This window comes from Oncorhynchus mykiss, chromosome 27 (assembly GCF_013265735.2).
Source record: "Oncorhynchus mykiss isolate Arlee chromosome 27, USDA_OmykA_1.1, whole genome shotgun sequence".
In the NCBI taxonomy this organism is placed as follows: domain Eukaryota; kingdom Metazoa; phylum Chordata; class Actinopteri; order Salmoniformes; family Salmonidae; genus Oncorhynchus; species Oncorhynchus mykiss.
This window is the reverse complement of record NC_048591.1, coordinates 33,048,667-33,070,812: the sequence shown is the minus strand read 5'-3', so window position 1 is coordinate 33,070,812 and position 22,146 is coordinate 33,048,667. Positions and strand designations below refer to the sequence as shown.

General features: G+C 42.5%; 1 protein-coding gene across 4 annotated transcripts in view; it reads left to right on the top strand.

Moving 5' to 3' along the window:
• Nucleotides 1-10,390: 10,390 nt before the first annotated feature.
• Nucleotides 10,391-22,146, top strand: part of LOC110507989 (von Willebrand factor A domain-containing protein 5A) — a 30,664-nt gene continuing 18,908 nt past the window's right edge. For 3 of the 4 annotated variants that reach the window (XM_036964765.1, XM_036964764.1, XM_036964766.1), the window contains exons 1-6: nt 10,391-10,542; nt 19,905-19,955; nt 20,192-20,394; nt 21,074-21,296; nt 21,630-21,805; nt 21,996-22,110. In XM_036964765.1, the coding sequence (XP_036820660.1) occupies nt 19,913-19,955; nt 20,192-20,394; nt 21,074-21,296; nt 21,630-21,805; nt 21,996-22,110 (760 nt within the window). In that variant the 5' untranslated portion in view covers nt 10,391-10,542; nt 19,905-19,912. The remainder of the gene's footprint in view (nt 10,543-19,904; nt 19,956-20,191; nt 20,395-21,073; nt 21,297-21,629; nt 21,806-21,995; nt 22,111-22,146) is intronic. The other variant, XM_036964763.1, reaches the window with a different exon arrangement.

The window sequence follows — 22,146 nt, the reverse complement described above, 5'->3', positions numbered from 1 at the left end:
TTTGGTTCAGTCATCATCCAGTTCGAAGGACCATTGAAAGATTAGTGGAATCTGTGTGAGTAGCTGGACAGGTAGGATGACTGACAGTGAAGGTGAACAGGTGGTCACGTGTCAGGTGACAGAGGAATGGATGAGACTGAGGCAGGAATTCCTTTAACCATAAAGTGGTATATTTACTGAGTAGTCTGTGCTGCATCACAAAGGAAACAAATAACATGTATCCAATTAGATTCATAATCAAAGATCAAATTATATCATTCATTATTAACACAAGTTAGGGAGGTCAACAGTTCAGTTCATTAAGTCAATAGTAATCATCCGCGAGTCATTTAGGCTCGTAACTATTTATCATAAATCATGAAAGAATACAAACAGTGAATCTCTGTGAACAGTGAATACAATCTATAATACCCATCAAAGTCAATCAGTTAGCAAACGATGACGTTTCTCATTTCACTCTTTCAATTGTCTTCATGTGTACATATAATTCATTTCAATACATATGAACCATATCGATTGCATAATTGGCCTATGAGGATCCGTAGGGCCGTGATCATTGACAATTCACATTACACAATATGTTTGAAGCGTGCGCTCCAAGCCGCGCTCCGCGGTAAAACCTATAAACAATACCTGAATGGCCCACTCTCCCGATCGCCACAGATAATTCAGATGAAAGGTAACATAGTCGGTGGACTTACGTGGATTCATGGACGCACAGAACTTCTGGATCAGATGGAGTTAAGGAAGAGAAAGCAGCGAGATCAGGCGATGGCAATTTCCTCCTTTTATGGAGTTGAGATCTGTCTGACATTTCCACCTGACCTAATTAGAGCGCCCCTGGCCCAGCTGAGTAAATGGCAATGAATTAAAGGAGTATTCCACCAACTCCATGGGCCTTTTCTACAACCCTATTCTAGTGAATGAACAGCTCAATCTGCACAGGATTCACCACAAGGTAGTTTGGCGTTAAATCCAATACACAGTGGTTACTCTGTACTAGTTCTTTAAGTTAAGTTAGTTCCTATAAGGTTTATTAAAGAGTAAAGACACTTGTTGGACTTCTCTCTTGCAGGATACTGCTGCTCTTGCTGAAAAGCCTGCCCATGGGCTGCTACTTCAACATCATCGGCTTTGGGTCCAGTTATGAGTCCTTCTTTCCGTGAGTGTTTTCTCCTTCCAACCCGTTTAAATCTGTTCAAGTCAATGTCTGAGAAGTTCAGTTGTTTACAAACACATTTAGCTATGTCATTCTAGGGTTGTATCATGTGTGTTGCACCAGGTAATCTAAATCCAAAGATAAACAGTGACATTGTTTGACAGTTCACGTTTACATCTAATCATTTGCAGCAGGTAGGGGAAAGATTCAAATGTCCATGGCTTGGGTCTATAATATGTTGTGGTGATGACCCTTTGACCTTGTGTGTGTGTGTGTATATCTATCTGGACATCAGTAAGAGTGTGGAGTACAGCCAGAAGACTATGGATGAGGCTCTGCAGAATGTGAAGGGAATGAGGGCTGACCTGGGAAGTACAGAGATCCTCCATCCAATAAAACATATTTACAGTCAGCCCTGCCTCCCCGACAGGTAGCTAACACAGTTTACTCATACACCTTATACATACCTCATTCACAAACACACACACACACACTGTAATTCACATGGGCTCCTCCTGAAACAACTGAAACTCCTCCCACCTTTCCATGACTACAATCACATGAACCTTATGTTCACTACAATGGCATGTTTAGTTACACACTTCCACCCAACCAATGGCATGTTTAGTTACACACTTCCACCCAACCAATGGCATGGTTAGTTACACACTTCCACCCAACCAATGGCATGTTTAGTTACACACTTCCACCCAACCAATGGCATGTTTAGTTACACACTTCCACCCAACCAATGGCATGTTTAGTTACACACTTCCACCCAACCAATGGCATGTTTAGTTACACGCTTCCACCCAACCAATGGCATGTTTAGTTACACGCTTCCACCCAACCAATGGCATGTTTAGTTACACACTTCCACCCAACCAATGGCATGTTTAGTTACACACTTCCACCCAACCAATGGCATGTTTAGTTACACACTTCCACCCAACCAATGGCATGTTTAGTTACACACTTCCACCCAACCAATGGCATGTTTAGTTACACACTTCCACCCAACCAATGGCATGTTTAGTTACACACTTCCACCCAACCAATGGCATGTTTAGTTACACACTTCCACCCAACCAATGGCATGTTTAGTTACACACTTCCACCCAACCAATGGCATGTTTAGTTGCAGTTACACGCAACCAATGGCATGTTTAGTTACACACTTCCACCCAACCAATGGCATGTTTAGTTACACACTTCCACCCAACCAATGGCATGTTTAGTTACACACTTCCACCCAACCAATGGCATGTTTAGTTACACACTTCCACCCAACCAATGGCATGTTTAGTTACACACTTCCACCCAACCAATGGCATGTTTAGTTACACACTTCCACCCAACCAATGGCATGTTTAGTTACACACTTCCACCCAACCAATGGCATGTTTAGTTACACACTTCCACCCAACCAATGGCATGTTTAGTTACACACTTCCACCCAACCAATGGCATGTTTAGTTACACACTTCCACCCAACCAATGGCATGTTTAGTTACACACTTCCACCCAACCAATGGCATGTTTAGTTGCAGTTACACACAACCAATGGCATGATTAGTTATTGTTGCACCCAACCAATAGCATGTTTAGTTAGTGTTACACCCAACCAATGGCATGTTTAGTTACAGTGTTACACCCAACCAATGGCATGCTTAGTTACAGTGTTACACCCAACCAATGGCATGATTAGTTATTGTTACACCCAACCAATGGCATGTTTAGTTAGTGTTACACCCAATCAATGGCATGTTTAGTTACAGAGTTACACCCAACCAAACAGTGTATTTTGAGTGTGTGGTATTTAGAGTAACACACCTGGCTTACTGGGACCGGAAACCTGTGTTTTTGGTTACTGAGGAAACATACTCAGTATACTTCAGTGCTGCACGTACATTATTTAACGTTGACACATTATCAACATACCCGCTCTGTCCTCCACAGCTCTTCTTGTTCACTGACGGTGAGGTGGAGAACACCAAGGAAGTCCTGGATCTGGTGAAGACGAATGCCGGTTCTCACAGGTGGGCCCAAAAGCACTGTTTCCCCTATCATTACCTAGTTGGGGCAGAGATCCCATAGCTAGCTCTGTCACCTCCCACCTGAAAGAATTGGACTAACTGGTTTTAATAGAGTTTGTTACAGAACCCACTGCGCCTGTCTGGAAAGTAAAGGTCTAAACACGGGTCTTTTTGACTCAAAAGATGAATTGTAAAACCCAATCTAAAGTAAACCTACCCAACCTGTCTGTTAGCAGCAGTGTGGGAGAGTTCTGTAGGTTAGGGTTTTTTCACAGGTTAGAAAACGAAAGCCTTCTTATTGATGATTCTTCCTGTAGGGGTTAGTGGGGTAAGTTGAACCATTTTTTACACGCAGTATCACCCTGTCAAGAGAAATACAGCATTCTTTCTAACAAAGACATCTACATATACTGTATTTCAGGATGTTCTGTATCCCTGGAAATAATCACAATTATTAACATTAGCGTAGCATGTTTGACATTTAAGTGGAAATACTACTACTAGCAGCTTTTTGATAAGCGGCTTAACAAAATAAATACGTCCCGTATTAATCGGTATACAGTTCCATAAATGGCCACCTTAATATTTTGTTCAATATATATCCGTTTAATTTTGTTAAAAATGACACCAACCTCGTTTCCTATCAACTTTTCATTGCGTAGCCCGGTGCGCCCTCCTGTGGACTCTTAAAAAATGGTTCTTCACCAACATGTTCAGTGTTGTATTCAAATGTCTGATCGTTTGTTTCACAGATTAATCTTATGTTTTGAGAAAGTAGTTTAATACTAAAATATAAATTAGTATGAATAATTTACATCAAATAAAACGTTAATTTCAGTCATGTGCATTGACATAAACAATTAAAACAGTGTTGGAGTTTGTGTTGCAGAGATGCACTTGGAAAGTAAAGGAAGAAATACACAAGATGGGTTGAATAAAAATATGTATATTATATTTTAGACGTATTTTCTTTTTTACAAATAAATCATTTCATATGAAAACAAACAAAACAAACAATTAAATCTCGACCTCCATCCCTATATTGTCACAAAAAATCGTCTCCAACGTCACCTCTGGATCCCACAGCACACACCTGCAGTGGAACCAGTGCTGGGAGAAGTCACAGCACACACCTGCAGTGGAACCAGTGCTGGGAGAAGTCACAGCACACACCTGCAGTGGAACCAGTGCTGGGAGAAGTCACAGCACACACCTGCAGTGGAACCAGTGCTGGCAGAAGTCACAGCACACACCTGCAGTGGAACCAGTGCTGGGAGAAGTCACAGCAAACACCTGCAGTGGAACCAGTGCTGGCAGAAGTCACAGCACATTCCTGCAGTGGAACCAGTGCTGGCAGAGGTCACAGCACACACCTGCAGTGGAACCAGTGCTGGCAGAAGTCACAGCACACACTTACAGTGAAACCAGTGCTGGGAGAAGTCACAGCACACACTTACAGTGGAACCAGTGCTGGGAGAAGTCACAGCACACACCTGCAGTGGAACCAGTGCTGGCAGAGGTCACAGCACACACTTGCAGTGGAACCAGAAGTCACAGCGCACACCTGCAGTGGAACCAGTGCTGGCAGAAGTTACAGCACACACTTACAGTGGAACCAGTGCTGGCAGAAGTTACAGCACACACTTACAGTGGAACCAGTGCTGGCAGAAGTTACAGCACACACTTACAGTGGAACCAGTGCTGGCAGAAGTCACAGCACACCCATGGCACCTCGGATCTACAGTTCTGCGGGGAACTTGCAGGCCGATCACGCTCCCTGCGAGCACAGCAGATGGTGTCTTCTTTTATGTGAAAAAGATATATAAACACATGAAATTGATTAACATGGTTTTGCCAAATGTAGAAGTACTACAGAAACAATAGTGGAATTCCTGCAGTGGAACCAGTGCTGGCAGAGGTCACAGCACACACTTTTTTTTATCAAAGACGACAACTCTGTGCTTTTATCGATGGCTTTTCAACAGAAATTTTTGGTGATCGACTAGGGATGCCTTGAAGATCGAACAGTTGATCATGATGGTCAGTTGGTGACCATTACTCTAACACAATACTCTAACACAGAAAATCCATTTTTGGACCTAACTTGCTACTTTTTCAATGTGGTTTCTTCCTTCACAGACACCATGAAATGATGGCCTGTTCCTAAATCTTTGGTCAAATTAATAATGTTGTGTATGGTTTCTGAGAAATAAATGTGGCTCAACTTACCCCTTCTTCCGTAGCAACGTCCCTCTAAGGCCCTTCTGCTAGCTTGCTATCTCCGGCCCGCTAGCTGTCTGAATCACCGTGTCTCCAGCCCGCCGAGCTACTCACTTAGATAACTCTTTAGTTCCACCTCCCACACATGCTGTGACCTCACCTGGTTTAAATGATGTTTCTAGAGACAAAATCTCTCTCATCATCACTCAATAAATAAGTTTACCTCCACTGTATTCACACCCTACCATACCTTTGTCTGTACATTATGCCTTGAATCTATTCTACCGTGCCCAGAAACCTGCTCCTTTTACTCTCTGTTCCGAACGTACTAGACGACCAGTTCTTATAGCTTTTAGCCGTACCCCTATCCTACTCCTCCTCTGTTCCTCTGGTGATGTAGAGGTTAATCCAGGCCCTGCAGTGCCTAGCTCCACTCCCATTCCACAGGCGCTCTCATTTGTTGACTTCTGTAACCGTAAAAGCCTTGGTTTCATGCATGTTAACATTAGAAGCCTCCTCCCTAAGTTTGTTTTATTTACTGCTTTAGCACACTCTGCCAACCCGGATGTCCTAGCCGTGTCTGAATCCTAGCTTAGGAAGACCACCAAAAACCCTGAAATTTCCATCCCTAACTATAACATTTTCCGACAACATAGAACTGCCAAATGGGGCGGAGTTGCAATCTACTGCAGCTTGCAGAGTTCTATCTTACTATCCAGGTCTGTGCCCAAATAATTTGAGCTTCTACTTTTAAAAATGCACCTCTCCAGAAACAAGTCTCTCACTCTTGCTATAGACCACCCCCCAGCTGTGCCCTGGACACCATATGTGAATTGATTGCCCCCCCATCTATTTTCAGAGCTCGTGCTGTTAGATGACCTAAACTGGGACGTGCTTAACACCCTGGCCATCCTAAAATCTTACAGCCCTCAATCTCACACAAATTATCAAGGAACCTACCAGGTACAACCCCAAATCCGTAAACACGGGCACCCTCATAGATACTATTCTAACCAGCCTGCCCTCCAAACACACCTCTGCTGTCTTCAACCAGGATCTCAGTGATCACTGCCTCATTGCCTGCGTCCGTAATGGGTCAAACGACCACCCCTCATCACTGTCAAACGCTTCCTAAAACACTTCAGCCAGCAGACTTTTCTAATCGACCTGGCCCGGGTACCCTGGAAGGATATTGACCTAATTCCGTCTGTAGAGGATGCCTGGTTATTCTTTAAAAGTGCTTTCCTGACCATCTTAAATAAGCATGCCCCATTCAAAAAAAAATTTGAACCAGGAAAAGATATAGCCCTTGATTCACTCCAGACCTGACTGTCCTTGACCAGCACAAAAACATCCTGTGGTGTACTGCATTAGCATCAAATAGCCCCTGCGATATGCAACTTTTCAGGGAAGTTAGGAAAGCTAAGGCAAGCTTTTTCAAACAGAAATGTCCATCCTGTAACACAAACTCCAAAAAGTTCTGGGACACTGTAAAGTCCATGGAAAATAAGAGCACCTCCTCCCAGCTGCCCACTGCACTGAGGCTAGGAAACACTGTCACCACTGATTAAATCCACGATAATTGAGAATTTCAATAAGCATTTTTCTACAGCTGGCCATGCTTTCCACCTGGCTAACCCTACCCTGGTCGACAGCCCTGTACTTCCCACCGCAACCTGCCCAAGCCTCCCCCATTTTTCCTTCACCCAAATCCAGATTACAGATGTTCTGAAAGAGCTGCACAATCTGGACCCCTACAAATCAGACGGGCAAGACAATCTGGACCCTCTCTTTCTAAAATGATCCGCCGAAATTGTTGCATCCCCTATTACTAGCCTGTTCAACCTCTCTTTTGTATCGTCTGAGATCTCCAAAGATTGGAATGCTGCCGTGGTCAGACACTCTAGACCCAAATGGCTATAGACCTATATCTATCCTACCCTGGATTTCTAAGGTCTTTGAAAGCCAAGCTAACAAACAGATCACCGACCATTTTGAATCCCACCGTACCTTCTCCGCTATAAAATCTGGTTTCCGAGCTGGTCATGGGTGCACCTCAGCCACGCTCAAGGTCCTAAACGATATCATAACCGCCATCGATAAGAGACAATACTGTGCAGCTGTATTCATCAACCTGGCCAAGGCTTTCGACTCTGTCAATCACCACATTCTTATCGGCAGACTCAACAGCCTTGGTTTCTCAAATGACATCCTCGCCTGGTTCACCAACTACTTCTCAGACAGAGTTCAGTGTGTCAAATCGGAGGGCCTGTTGTCCGGACCTCTAGCAGTCTCTATGGGGTGCCACATAGTTCAATCCTCGGGCCGACTCTTTTCTCTGTATACATCACTGATGTCGCTTTTGCTGCTGGTGATTCTCTGATCCACCTGTACGCAGACATCACCATTCTGTATACTTCTGGCCCTTCTTTGGACACTGTGTTAACTAACCTCCAGACAAGCTTCAATGCCATACAACTCTCCTTCCGTGGCCTTTAACTGCTCTTAAATGCAAGTAAAATTTAATGCATGCTCTTCAAATGATCGCTGCCCACACCTGCCCGCCCGTCCAGCATCATTACTCTGGACGGTTCTGACTTAGAATATGTGGACAACTACAAATACCTAGGGGTCTGGATAGACTGTAAACTCTCCTTCCAGACTCACATTAAGCATCTCCAATCCAAAATTAAATCTAGAATCGGCTTCCTATATCGCAACAAAGCATCCTTCACTCACGCTGCCAAACATACCCTCGTAAAACTGACCATCCTACTGATTCTCAACTTCGGCGATGTCATGTACAAAATAGCTTCCATTACTCTACTCAGCAAATTGGATGCAGTCTATCACAGTGCCATCTGTTTTGTCACCAAAGCCCCATATACTACCCACCACTGCGACCTGTATGCTCTCGTCGGCTGGCCCTCGCTTAATATTCGTCGCCAAACCCACTGGCTCCAGGTCATCTATAAGTCTTTGCTAAGCAAAGCCCCGCCTTTTCTCAGCTCACTGGTCACCATAGCATAACCCACCCGTAGCACACGCTCCAGCAGGTATATTTCACTGGTCACCCCCAAAGCCAATTCCTCATTTGGCTGCCTTTCATTCCAGTTCTCTGCTGCCAATGACTGGAACAAACTGCAAAAATCTGGAGACTCATATCTCCCTCACTAACTTTAAGCACCAGCTGTCAGAGCAGCTCACAGATCACTGCACCTGTACATAGGCCATCTGTAAACAGCACATCCAACTACCTCATCCCCATATTGTTATCTATTTTTCTCATTTGCACCCCAGTATCTCTACTTGCACACTCATTTTCTGCACATCTATCACTCCAGTGTTTAATGGCTATTTTGTAATTATTTTGCCACTATGAACTATTTATTGCCTTACCTCCCTTATCCTATCTCATTTGCACACACTGTATTCTATTTTATTATTGACTGTATGTTTGTTTATTCCATGTGTAACTTTGTGTTGTATGTGTCACACTGCTTTGCTTTATCTTGGCCAGGTCGCAGTTGTAAATGAGAACTTGTTCTCAACTAGCCTACCTGGTTAAATAAAGGTGTTCTCAACTAGCCTACCTGGTTAAATAAAGGTGAAATAAAATAAATAAAAATGTAGCTCAAATTACCCAACTCTCCCCGACAGTTATGTGTTTTAATTCAGTCTGCCCACAAGCACAAGAAAATGGTAGAAGTGATCGGGATTTGGTTGATAGCCTAATTTTGGTGTTTGATTACAACTAACAACAATAATAGTGTTTCCTGGGTGTGTCCGTGTCAGGTGTTTCTCCTTTGGGGTCGGGGAGGGGGCCAGCACTGCTCTCATCTCTGAGGGGGCCAACCAGGCCAGAGGGTACGCACAGTTTATCACAGGACAGGATGCAGCCCAAAGTAAGATCTCATTAGTGCGTGTGTGTTGTGTGCATGTGCATACGTAAAGAGAGTGCTGTAATGGTTTTATACCTTTCCCACCTCCGTCACTCTCAGCAGTGTGGGAGAGTCCTTCTACTGTTATGTGTGTTAATATTATTTAACATACAATTTGTATTGTATGCTTCGCTTGTAAATTATGTCTTAGTGTTGGAGCGTGCCCTGGCTTTCCATTTTTTTTAAATTGTGCCGTCTCATTGTTTAATATAAGGAATTTGAAATTACTTTTACTTTGGATACTTAAGTATATTTTAGCCATTACATTTGCTTTTGATACCTGAGTATATGTAAAACCATATACTTTTAGACTTTTTCACAAGTAGTATTTTACTGGGTGACTTTTACTTGAGTAATTTTCTATTAATGAATCTTCACTCAAGTATGACAATTGGGTACTTTTTTCTCCACTGTTGAACACACCTGATTAATAGGATCCATGAGGAGTGTTTCGGTACCTCCTTATGAGGATGAGTAGGCTAGAATACCGCCCACACAGACACTCTAGGATGGTTGTTTTCGGGAACACACTCTGGACGACGCTTCGGAATCTAACCTCCCCTGGAGTTGCAGGGATACTCCCAATACATCGGCATATTTCACACCGTCAGATCAACCCTACAACCCACTATTCTTAGCTGCTTCAACAGTGCCCAGACCCATTTTCAACTCACTTAATCTCTAAAAGCCTTTTCGTTTTTTCTGCTTTAGTGAAAGAAAACCATAACGTTTTATTAAACCTACTATGGGCAGCAGAATGTCGTAACACCGTACTTCAATCTGACAGGAGATATCCAATGTATTGACTGTCTACAAGCACAATGACCAGACCGCTATGTTTAGTGTTCAGTCCATTGACGAATTGCTATAGCCTATTGAAATATGTGCCTAATAATACGTTTAAAGCATAAGGTAGAAAAAAACTGCACTACAGACGCAAAAACAACGATTGGTTGAATAGGCCCAATGTGTCTTTTCACCAATGGTAAGGAAGATAGCAGGCGTGACTATGAACACTGGCCAATGAGTTGATTGCGCAATGTTTTCTATTGACGTTAATCTTTATAAACCAGGAAGAAGTAGCCTACTCTGATATTAATGCTACACGAACGTTGAAACGGTGTGATTTTATCTCCAGGACCAGTAAAAGGAAACCATTGAAAACTAGCCTATCACATATGTCAAGGTAATACGTTACATGACTGCGTCGTTTGGGGATGATTCGCCTATTTATCTCAAAATATTCAACATATGTTGAAATGGCATGAACCTACTTTGCTTATTAATGTTGGTGGCCAATAAATGTTAGCCAGAAATAGCCATTCATTTCGATTACATCCACATATCATACCATACTTATTTTATGGATGAATTTTATGGAGGTTTAGGTTGCTAGAATTAACGCAATGACAGCGGAGCAACAAGCAAAGTGACCACGCCTCAGTGTCTGTTCTAGAGTGCGCAACGTTACAGAACGTTCAGAAATTAATCATTTTGGGGAGACCAGAGGCAATTGTGATTTTGTGTGTGTTACTCTATTGCCCGGAGCCCACTTGAATTAGGCCAGTAATTTTCTTATGTAAGACACTTCCATCCATAGCTGCTTGAAGTAGGGGTGTTGAGGGTGCTGCAGCACCCCCTGATAAACTGAAAAAATAAACTCACTTAATTTATGCTGTTGAAGTCAGAAGTTCACATACACCTTAGCCAAATACATTTAATCTCAGTTTCACAATTCCTGACATTTAATCCTAGTAAAAATTCCCCGTTTTAGGTCAGTTAGGATCACCACTTTATTTTAAGAATGTGAAATGTCAGAATAATAGTGATTTTATTTAAGCTTTTATTTATTTAATTACATACCCAGTGGGTCAGAAGTTTACATGCACTCAATTAGTATTTGGTAGCATTGCCTTTAAATTGTTTAAATTGGGTCAAATGTTTCAGGTAGCTTTCCATATTAAGTTGCTTGAATTTTGGCCCATTCCTCCTGACAGCTGGTGTAACTGAGTCAGGTTTGTAGGCCTCCTTGCTCACACACGCCTTTTCAGTTCTGCACACACATTTTCTATAGGATTGAGGTCAGGGCTTTGTGTTTTCCTTTAGCCATTTTGCCACAACTTTGGAAGTATGCTTGGTTCATTGTCCATTTGGAGGACCCATTTGCGACCAAGCTTTAACTTCCTGACTGATGTCTTGATGTTGCTTAAATATATCCACAATTTTCCCACCTCATGATGCCATCTATTTTGTGAAGTGCACCAGTTACTACTGCATTAAAGCACCCCCACAACATGATGCTGCCACCCCTGTGCTTCACGGTTGGGATGGTGTTTTTCGGCTTGCAAGCCTCCCCTTTTTCCTCCAAACATAACGATGGTGATTATGGCCAAACAGTTCTATTTTTGTTTCATCAGACCAGAGGGCATTTCTCCAAAAAGTACAATCTTTGTCCCCATGTGCAGTTGGAAACGGTAGTCTGGCTTTTTTAAGGCAGTTTTGGAGCAGTGGCTTCTTCCTTGCTGAGCGGCCTTTCAGGTTATGTTGATATAGGACTCGTTTTACTGTGGATATTCCTCCAGCATCTTCACAGGGTCCTTTGCTGTTGTTCTGGGATTGATTTGCACCTTTCGCACCTAAGTACGTTAATCTCTAGGAGACAGAATGCGTCTCCTTCCTGAGCGGTATGACGGCTGCGTGGTCCCATGGTGTTTATACTTGCGTACTATTGTTTGTACAGATGAATGTGGTACCTTCAGGCGTTTGGAAATTGCTACCAAGGATGAACCAGACTTCTGGAGGTTTAAAAAAAAAAAAAATTCTGAGGTCTTGGCTGATTTTCTTTTTTAGATTTTCCCATGATGTCAAGCAAAGAGGCACTGAGTTTGAAGGTAGGCCTTGAAATACATCCACAGGTACATCTCCAAGCTTCTAAAGCCATGACATAATTTTCTGGAATTTTCCCGGCTGTTTAAAGGCACAGTCAACTTAGTGTATGTAAACTTCTGACCCACTGGAATTGTGACACAGTGAATTTTATGCAAAATTGCCTGTCTGTAAACAATTGTTGGAAATATTACTTGTGTCATGCACTGTATATCATTAACGTTTATGAATTAGCAAATTATCTAGCCTAGGCAGCCAATGTGCATATCTAGCCTAGTGCATATCGAGCACCCATTATTGGCTTCCTAGGCTACATATCATTCATCATCATCATCGTATATAGCCATTTCTTTACATAACCAATATTTACAGTTACACCCCTGTTTCGGCATGAACATTTTGTTCCTCTCAAAACATCTTGAGTAGTCTGATGGTGCCCAGAATATATTGTTTGCAACTTATTTGGCTTTCCACCTCTGGGAGTACTTGGCCCATCCACAGGGGGTACTTGAGAAGACTCATGAGATCATAGGCCTACTGGTAAAATATACATAAGGGGGTAGGTACTTCAGTGGCACTCTGAACAGAGCAAAATGTACTTGGTGTTACATTAACTGAATAAGGTTGGGAAACCATTGCTCTACAGGACAGCAAGGCTATTTAAATATTTTTTTTGTAGAATTCATACCATCTTCAGGTTAAAATCACTTGTTTTCATAATTCAGCTGCTTGGCTCAGGATAATTTTAATACTGCGCTACAATTGCTCCAACCCTAGCAGTCTTGACAACCTCACGTGCCTAGCAAGAGACAACAATAGTCATGTCATTCATGTTATCCAACATATAGACGTTAATGCTCAGGACAGTACAATGACATAGTCGCCCCCCCCCAAAAGAGCAAACATTTGCCCATAAAACATGCAGATAGTGAGACACTTTTCAAGCAGGGATAGGACCAAAATGGGCGTACTGAGTGAGTTTCATCACTCTAGCTTGTATCGGTTTGTAGAAATTCAAGGTGTTTCATTTGCCTCTGGTTACAATTGCCCCTGGTCTCCCCTGAACAGACATGAATCACAGGCTCTAACTTATTTATCTGCTATGGTTAATGTTGCACTATTGCATATTCTACCTCCGGTATGATGGGATAAAGTAGCCTAAATGCAAGTGTGTGTTTGTTCTGAGAAGCTTCTTGCAAAATGTTTATATCATCCTGGTTGATCAAACTAGTGTGAAACATTTACTTGCATCTGTAACTCTGTTTGTGGTAGCCTAAATCACTGAAAGATGCCATACCTGACCTCCAGGTGGCAGGTAGGCCTACCTCCTGACATTATTGACTATTTTTTTAAATTATTATTTATTACAAGAAACACAAGGAAGGGGTAACATTAAAGTATTAGAACATGAAGGACAAACACTACAGCATCAAGACACCATCAAACATGTATCAGTCTTTCCGCAACAGAGCAGAGCCATCCTTATGTGTGAGGGTGCATGATAGTGATATAAAATATGTAAGTTTCATGATCACAATCTTGTGAAACCCGAACCCTCCAAGATCCCCCCCACAGTTCCCCAATAGCTGTCCCTCAACCATTCGAGACCCCTCCCACAGTCCCCCCCCCCCCCTGAAAGAATAAATAGATACAATTAATTCCATTCCCTATCCCCAAGAACCCTCCGACTGCACCAACAACCAAGAGAATGAACTAACGAGAAAAAAGACAGAAGAAACAGCAAACAACAATGCACATTTTAAAAAATAAAAATAATAATACATTTAAAACACAGGATATCAAGGACAACTGAAATCAGAACAGCAATGCTTACTTTATGTTTGTGTGCATGTCTGGCACTATTACATGTATGTGTGTGTTCTTGTATGTGTTTGTTTGAATGAGAGTGTGTATATGCATGTGTACAAACACCTGCACGGCATCATCCTCAGGCAAACTGGAATTAGTTGTAAAAACACTGCCACTTAGTGTCATTCTACTTTTACTATGTTTTATTGACTTTTTTTTCTCTCTCTCATGCAGCAACTTCACTCCCACTTGTCTCCAATTCCACATACCAAACCTCAGCTTCCCTCAGCCCATCCCATCTATCTCTGCTGGCCACCCACTTCATGTTTCTACACAACACATATCTTTCAACTATGCTATGATGTTTAATGTACAATTTCAATCTATCTAATCGCATAAAATCTACAGATTGCGTGTTGAAGATAAATACTTTTACTAAGAGTATTAGTAGTTTAGTAATTGACTTACCCGGTCTCTCCAAATCTCCTAACAGTACTATTTATTATTGACTATTGCATTCCATTCTATTTTACCAGTTCAACCAGAGATTACACTGGATGGACATATGTTGACATTATTGCATCAGGCTGCTGTGGTTTCATACTTTGTTGTTAACAATAACTTCATGCTTGGAAATGTACATTTCTGCACAAAGCTTCTGTTTTTTCAGGAATTACTGTATGTTCTGGAAAGACCAATATTGTATTACTGTACAAAGCAATGTTATTTTTCAGCAACCAGCAGTTCTGGTGCATGATCAACCAGGGCTCGATACAAACTTAAACCAATTTAATGAAGAAGCAACATTAGCACGGGAATGCCCCTGTCGGTGCGTGGGTCAGGGTTCCACGTACAGGGCTGCACAGTTAAGCTAAACACTCCAGGCCAGACGATCATCCCTGTCAGTGCCAGTTAAAAAATTAAATAATGTTTGTAATAATTATATTTTTAATCAACCTATTTAATTTGTTAAATTACAGATGGATTACCGAAGCTGTTTGTTGGTTATGTAGATTATTATTCACACGTGCGCTGCACACACAGCCTGTATATCAGGGATCATCAACTAGATTCACCCACAGGACGATATTTTTCTTGAGTAGATGGATGGGGACCTGAACATAATTACAAATAATTTGTTGACTGATCTGTGGGCCACCATTTAGGGAACCCTGCCATAGATAGTCTCTGCCTGGCAGAAAGAATGTGCAGCTTTGAAACAGTTGGTTGTTGAGTGGTGCTGAAAGTGGTATAAAGTGTTGGTTGAATCCTTGGGACATCCCTGCCCTAACCCTTACCTAATCATTGTAAATGTCAACTTCAATAGCATGTGTTGCAGAAGACATTGCAGAGCTACATTGGAAGTGTGTGTGTAACTGACCACAAGATGGAGTAGAAGATGCTCTTTCCTCATCCAGAACAATTCATAAACTTCCATTGGAATAATACAACCTTAACCAAGGACTGTTTTACTTGAACTGATAGCAGGTGCAAATGGTAATACTGTATGGGTACATTTTTCCAACTCATGTTAGAGCCAACAGGGAAACCTTCTTACAACTTCAATCCAGTTCAATCCAGTTCAATGGCAGTTCAATGGCAGATCCCCTGCCTTAGTTCAACCCAATCCATTTGCACTAAAGCATTCTGCCTCAATGAAGGCACACTTTCTTGGCACAGCTGTCAAAGGCCTTCTTTCCCAACCACAGTCAGGACTGCCTTTTTATACCATTCTGACCATGTGACCTGGACTGGCTGTGTGGAGCTTTCCCTGGCCATTGACTTCTCTCTGATGCCATTCCATCCCTTCCCAACCCCATCCAACAGGAACTAACACTGGCATGCAGACCAAAGCATGAATTACCTGAATGAATTGACTCCTACCTCCGCTCCCCCATTCTTAAGAACTGGAACTACAGTTTTGATGAATTCAAATATGTTCACTACTCATTTTGGGATCTCATGAGTGTTGAAACATTTGGACAGTGCCGTCTTTGTTTTCTTGTTTATTTATATGGGCTCTGAGTGGTGCAGTTGTCTAAGGCACTGCATCTCAGTGCTAGAGGCGTCACTACAGACCCAGGTTAGATTCCAGGCTGTATCACAACCGGCCGTGATTGGGAGTCCCATAGGGCGGCGCACAATTGGCCCAGAGTCGTCCGTGTTAGGGTTTGGCTGGGGTAGGCTGTCATTGTAAATAAGAATTTGTTCTCTACTGACTTGCCTAGTTAGGTAAAAATAAACGGTGCAATCTCGATTGCGTCACTTCCTTTGTTTGGAGAGCATGTGTCTGGTTTGTCCATAATGTTTAATGTGTGAACGCGCATGCATAGATATACCTGGCCTGTGCGCCAAGAATAGGTATGGCCAAATGTTTGGGATGTTCACGTATGGTAACTCAATGGGGAGGCTGCATTTAAGCCTAGGAGTCTCTACCTGTGCCTTGTATGGTTAGGATAGGTTTTACCTGAGAAGAGGCCCTTTTTGTTTTGAATGCTCACATTTTAAAGTCAGAAGTTTGTAAATATAATTGAATTGTACATTTATCATGTCATCACCAGCGCTGTGTAAATAAATCCAATATTAATTTCCACCTCTATCTGCCTGATTACTGCAAAATCTTTGTCCTTATGACTGCTACACGGTCCCTATTTTACAGCAGTATGCTGTCTATTTAGTCAGGCAATGCCCATGTTATTCTGACATTTAGAATGTGGTAATGTTTATTTGTTTCATATTTTTTTTTCTGTCGGCTATTAAAACGATTAAACATCAAATGTAGGTCTTTGAAAATTACAGTTAAATGCTTGAAAAGGTCCTTTTAAAATGGTCTTGTCAATGTCTGTATAAACCCTGCATTGGGGCTACTTGCCCAGCCCACAAATGAAAGATCAAATCACCTGCTATTGAAATGATGCACGTGTCATTCGCTTCCCTGACACATCTTTACTCGGGCACAAGGGCATGCTGATTTAACCCCTTGTGTTGTCTTAAGGGTCAAAAATGACCCGCCACTATGTTTAACAGCAGAGAAAACCCCCTAAATGATCAACTTGAAATTGGATGACTTTTCCTAGAGTGACCCCAACATTAGAAAAAGTGAAACATCGCCTTGGTTCATATTTCCATGAAAGCTGTACACCACCAGGGTAGAAAGCTGTACACCATCAGGGTAGAAAGCTGTACACCACCAGGGTAGAAAGCTGTACACCACCAGGGTAGAAAGCTGTACACCACCAGGGTAGAAAGCTGTACACCACCAGGGTAGAAAGCTGTACACCACCAGGGTAGAAAGCTGTACACCACCAGGGTAGAAAGCTGTACACCACCAGGGTGCAAAGATTGTCTTAGGGTCATTTTTGACCCGGCAGTTATAAAATCATTCACACACACACAATGAGAAATTGAGATTGTGTGTTACTGATTGAACTCAGCCAGAAGCTCTTGAAGAGGAAGATCACCATGGTTGGCACAATTGGAAAGAACTAACCTGAGCTTCCCCTGCACTCCTCGCAACAAGGGGGAGAGAGGCCTTCTCATCAAAGTTTGCCTTCACCCCCACCACCACTCTAGTTTCTTACCTCCCGAAGAGGAACAAGAATGTGGTCCTCCTGAGCACTGCACAAAACGGCTGAGATCAGTGATCGTGAGGAAATGAAGCCAGCCATCATCCTGGACTACAACCACAACATAGGAGGCGTGGACAACCTGGACAAGGTAATTGGAACTTACAGCTGCAGGAGGATGACTGGCCCCTGGTCATCTTCCATAACATCATTGATGTTACAATGCCTTTGTGATATGGAAAAAGATCAACCCTACCTGGATGCCTGATAAGCGGAACAAGAGGAGGGTGTTTCCGGAGCAGATGGGAAAGGCACTTGTAACACCACACATTCAAAGAAGGGAGCGCCTCCCCCGTACGTACAGCAGCCTCTGCAGTGCTTGTGAAAGCTGTTCAGGGGGATGAATCTTGTTCTGAAACACCTGAGGCTGCAGCTGGGGAAGGCAAGAAGAGGAGATGCCAATTCTCTCCCCCCCCCCCCCCCAAAGAAGGACTGTAAAACAAATACTATGTGATGCACATGTGAGAAATACATCTGCAATGTCCATGCACACACACTTGCATACTGTCCTGCATGTGCTAATTAGAGGTGATTGATTTATGTTCTTCAAGTTTTTGTTTTGTATCTATCTTATTGTATTTATTGTTGTTTACTAATTGTACAGTATATAAGAATATATCACTATGTTGCCAAAATTGTTTGACTGTTATTGTTTTCCTTCAATAAAATGCATTCAAAACTACTTTCTGTATATTTCTGCTACTTTCTTAGGTAATCTCTTGCTAAAAAAGTTATAAATACTCCTATGCTGTACCTTTAGCAATAATAATAAACCTCTACTTTAGTAAAGAAAACAACTATGACAGGTGTGTTGTAATAAAAACGGGTGGTGTCCCCTGATTAAAGGCAGGCTCATTATGGGACACAGGCCAGGTCATTATCAATTATAAAAAGTGGGACCAAATCATGTGATTGGTGCAACAACTGAATGTTGGTAGCAGTAGACCCCAGAATAAATACCAGTCCACTGAGAGAGCCACAAGATTGAACTTCTCTCAACTTTCTAGAGTTTTCCCTGTTAACACCATCAACATTTCCTTTTACCGTGGCAATTGTGATCAAATCGACGCAATATTAGCCACTTTAAATGCAACATACCAAAACAAACTATGCAAGAGATTTTGTTGTAGGCAGAAGGCACCAGAGTAGGATTCTATGGTACTCCTTTTGTGCACGACTCAGCCCCTACACTACACAGACCGGTGCAGCATTAACAGAGTTGCAGCAGGCTTATATGCCAATAGACTATTGCCATATATGGATGTGTGCAATTTACTTTTAACTGGTCTGTGTTTACAGCTGTGAACGTGAGTAGCTGTGCTTGATTTTAGAAGAAAAAAAGTTGCATGTGCAAATTTTGTTAATATCCTTTGCTAGTTAGTAATTAGCCCAGTTGTTATAGATCATTTGTAGTCAGAAATAGGGGAGTGATTGCTTCCTACAAGAGCACAGTGTGTACATTTCCAGACATCTTTTTTTTTGTCTTAAAGGGGAAGTGTTGTATATTTAGGCTTGAATACGCTAAGTAGCCAATAGGCAGAGGGAAGCATAATTTGTCTGATTCTCTGTAATAATGGTATGGGAATAATAATGCATTATATTTTGTAAAGTGATTTATTGCATCACATTTTCATTCACCTCCTTGTATGAAGGACAAGTGGATAAACAGGTTAATGTCAAGCCCTGCATGTTTAAAAAAAAAATGTCTCATGTCATTGAACACCACACATTGGCTGTGACTGTAGGCTGAATGATAGAACAGCTATTTCCATGTTAATAAAATGTTATGGGATGCATTTTTCTCCATTGTTTTGATGGTAGGCCACTCTGGTAGACCTTCAGTAGGATCAAATAGCCACAGTAGCCTACTTGGCCACGGTTAAAACTGTAACTGAAAGTGGGTACAGCCTCGGTGTTCACAATTAAACCCGCGCTGGAAGTTACACAATATTTAAAAGATGTCCAGTTTGCTTTCAGCAGACTTGAAATTTGCTCCGTGGTAAAAAAAATTTGAGGGAACATTGTTGGAGAGCCCTGCCAACATGGCAACCTCTCAATGACTGTCATCCTACTGTCTGGTTGCATTCTGTGGCTGCCTTTATAAAACAATTCATCATAGACACTTGGAATATTACCATTAACTGTTTACTGTTGTACGGCAATTAACTTCATTAATGTAACAGGCCGGTAAAAGGACAATGATATGACACCTGACTTCTCCATACAGGAGCCGAAATGGTGACCTGCTGTGGATTGGTAACTGTCAAGAATGAACCAGGTACGGTTTGAAAGCAGACATGATTGTTTACTTCCAGTGTCTGTTTCTCTTCCTTTTTTATGAAATAAATACTTCAGAACATTTCACCACATTTTTTATTTTGTTTTCACTAAATTAAAAATGTCCATGAGATGAGCCATAAATTACATTTTACTATTTCCAAGTTGTTCCCAAACGTTGTCATCGTCAGTTTTCTCTCTTCCATCTGTTGCTCCATCCATCCCTCCTTCTCTCAGTGCCTCTGAAGAGTATTGCTGTGGAAGTGAGTGTGCAGGGGCATGTGGCCACTGTGAGCTCCACTCTGCAGTATGAGAACCAGGAGCAGAGCCCTCTGGAGGCCATCTTTATTTTCCCTCTGCCGGGAGAGGCTGCTGTCTGCAGGTTCAGCGCCAAGATAGGACAGACTGAGGTGGTGGCTGAGGTTCAGGAGAAACAGAAAGTGAGGAGAGATGACAAGTCAATAATGAGACAAATGCAACTATAGACATTTTTATGACATTTTCTTTCTGAGATCTACAAAAGTATAATTTATTGCAGGACTTGGGTTAATTTCATGTTAATACCAATCAATAACATGTTAGTACAAATGTTGTTACTAGTGTAATTAGAGCGTTACTACACAGTTTTAAGAGCAACTTAGTTTCATGAAAACCTAATAATTTATTCCTAAATGGCAAATACCCTCACAATCCACCATGTTATCTGGTGTGTGGTGATCATTCTGGCACAAAATGGTTGCTGGGTACCACACATTGATGTTGGATGAGATGAGTTTCCCCCTTACTATGTAAAGTGCTTGTGGTACCTCAGTTGGTAGAAAGGCTCTATATAAATCCAATCCATGACTTATTATTATCACTTTATGGTTAAACAGCCGTCTATGATCTAGGGGCCTTCAAAAGTTATTCAGATGTTTGTTGACAGCTCTCTGCTCTCAGTATTAGACTTTGACCCTGTAAAACTGGTTCCCAACCTACTGCTTTGTCAAAGCGACTCTCTGTCAAACCCCATTGACCTGACTAGTGTCAGTCACACGGCACCCTCCCCTGGATGTATGCTACTGTACTATACTGTGTCAGGCTGATGATGCGTCCTTGTGTTCCTCTGTCCCTCCTCAGGCACAGGAGCAGTATGATGATGCATTGAGTTCGGGCCAGCAGGCCTTCCTATTGGAGGAGAGCGATGAGAGCCCGGACGTGTTCAAGCTGAGTGTGGGCAGTCTGCCTCCAGGGGAGAAGGCCTCTGTCAGCCTGGACTATGTGACAGAGCTGTCTGTACAGGCTGACGACGGCCTGAGGCTCTGCCTGCCCGCCGTGCTCAACCCCCGTTACCAACCCCAGGGTAAGAACATGGGCCCCTGTATAGAGACACAAACCACTAATACATCATAGAGCAGTGCAAAACAAAGTAAAAACCTTGTGGGCAGCAGTGTGACTAGGAACCAGTACCTGGTCCCATAGGGCAGTGGTCTTCAGTCCTGCTATTTGAGACCCACAGAGGATGGTGCAGGCTTTCGTTACAGTCCCGTATTAATGAATGAATCATTATTGAATGAATCAAGGTCTTGGTGAGTTGTTGATGAGATGAAAGGAGTGTTAGTGTTGGGCTGGAACAAAAACATTCTAGTCTCTCTCCCCTCTCTCTTCCTCTCTCCCTCACCCATCTCTCTCTAAGGGTCAGACAGTGGTAGTGGTGGCAGTGCCCAGGTGTCCTCGGTGCCCGCTGGTTCTGTCCCCTACAGTCTGTCCCTCAGTGCCCATGTGTCGTCCCCTCATCCCATCTCTAGAGTAGAGTCCAACTGTCCCCTGGACCCACTCAACTACCTCAACACAGAGAAAACCCAAGCCACGGTACTGTGTGTGTGTGTTCATATGCATGTGTAAGTGTGTTGCTTTACGTACGTACATATGAATGTGTACACTGTGTGTATGTCTGTGTGCTTGCACTCTCACTAGCACCATAAACCATCAGAATCCTTCATAGTTGTTCAATTCCCTCTCTGACTGCTCTGCCTTCATGTGAATGTTGTTCTAACTGCAGGTCAGTCTGGCTGCAGGTCATCAGTTTGACCGGGATGTTGAGCTGTTGTTGTATTACCAAGACACCCACCAGCCTACTGCTATAGTAGAGGCAGCACAGGCTTCTGCCAAGCCAGGTGAGGGGGGGGGGGGTGTACTCTGTTGTAGATTGG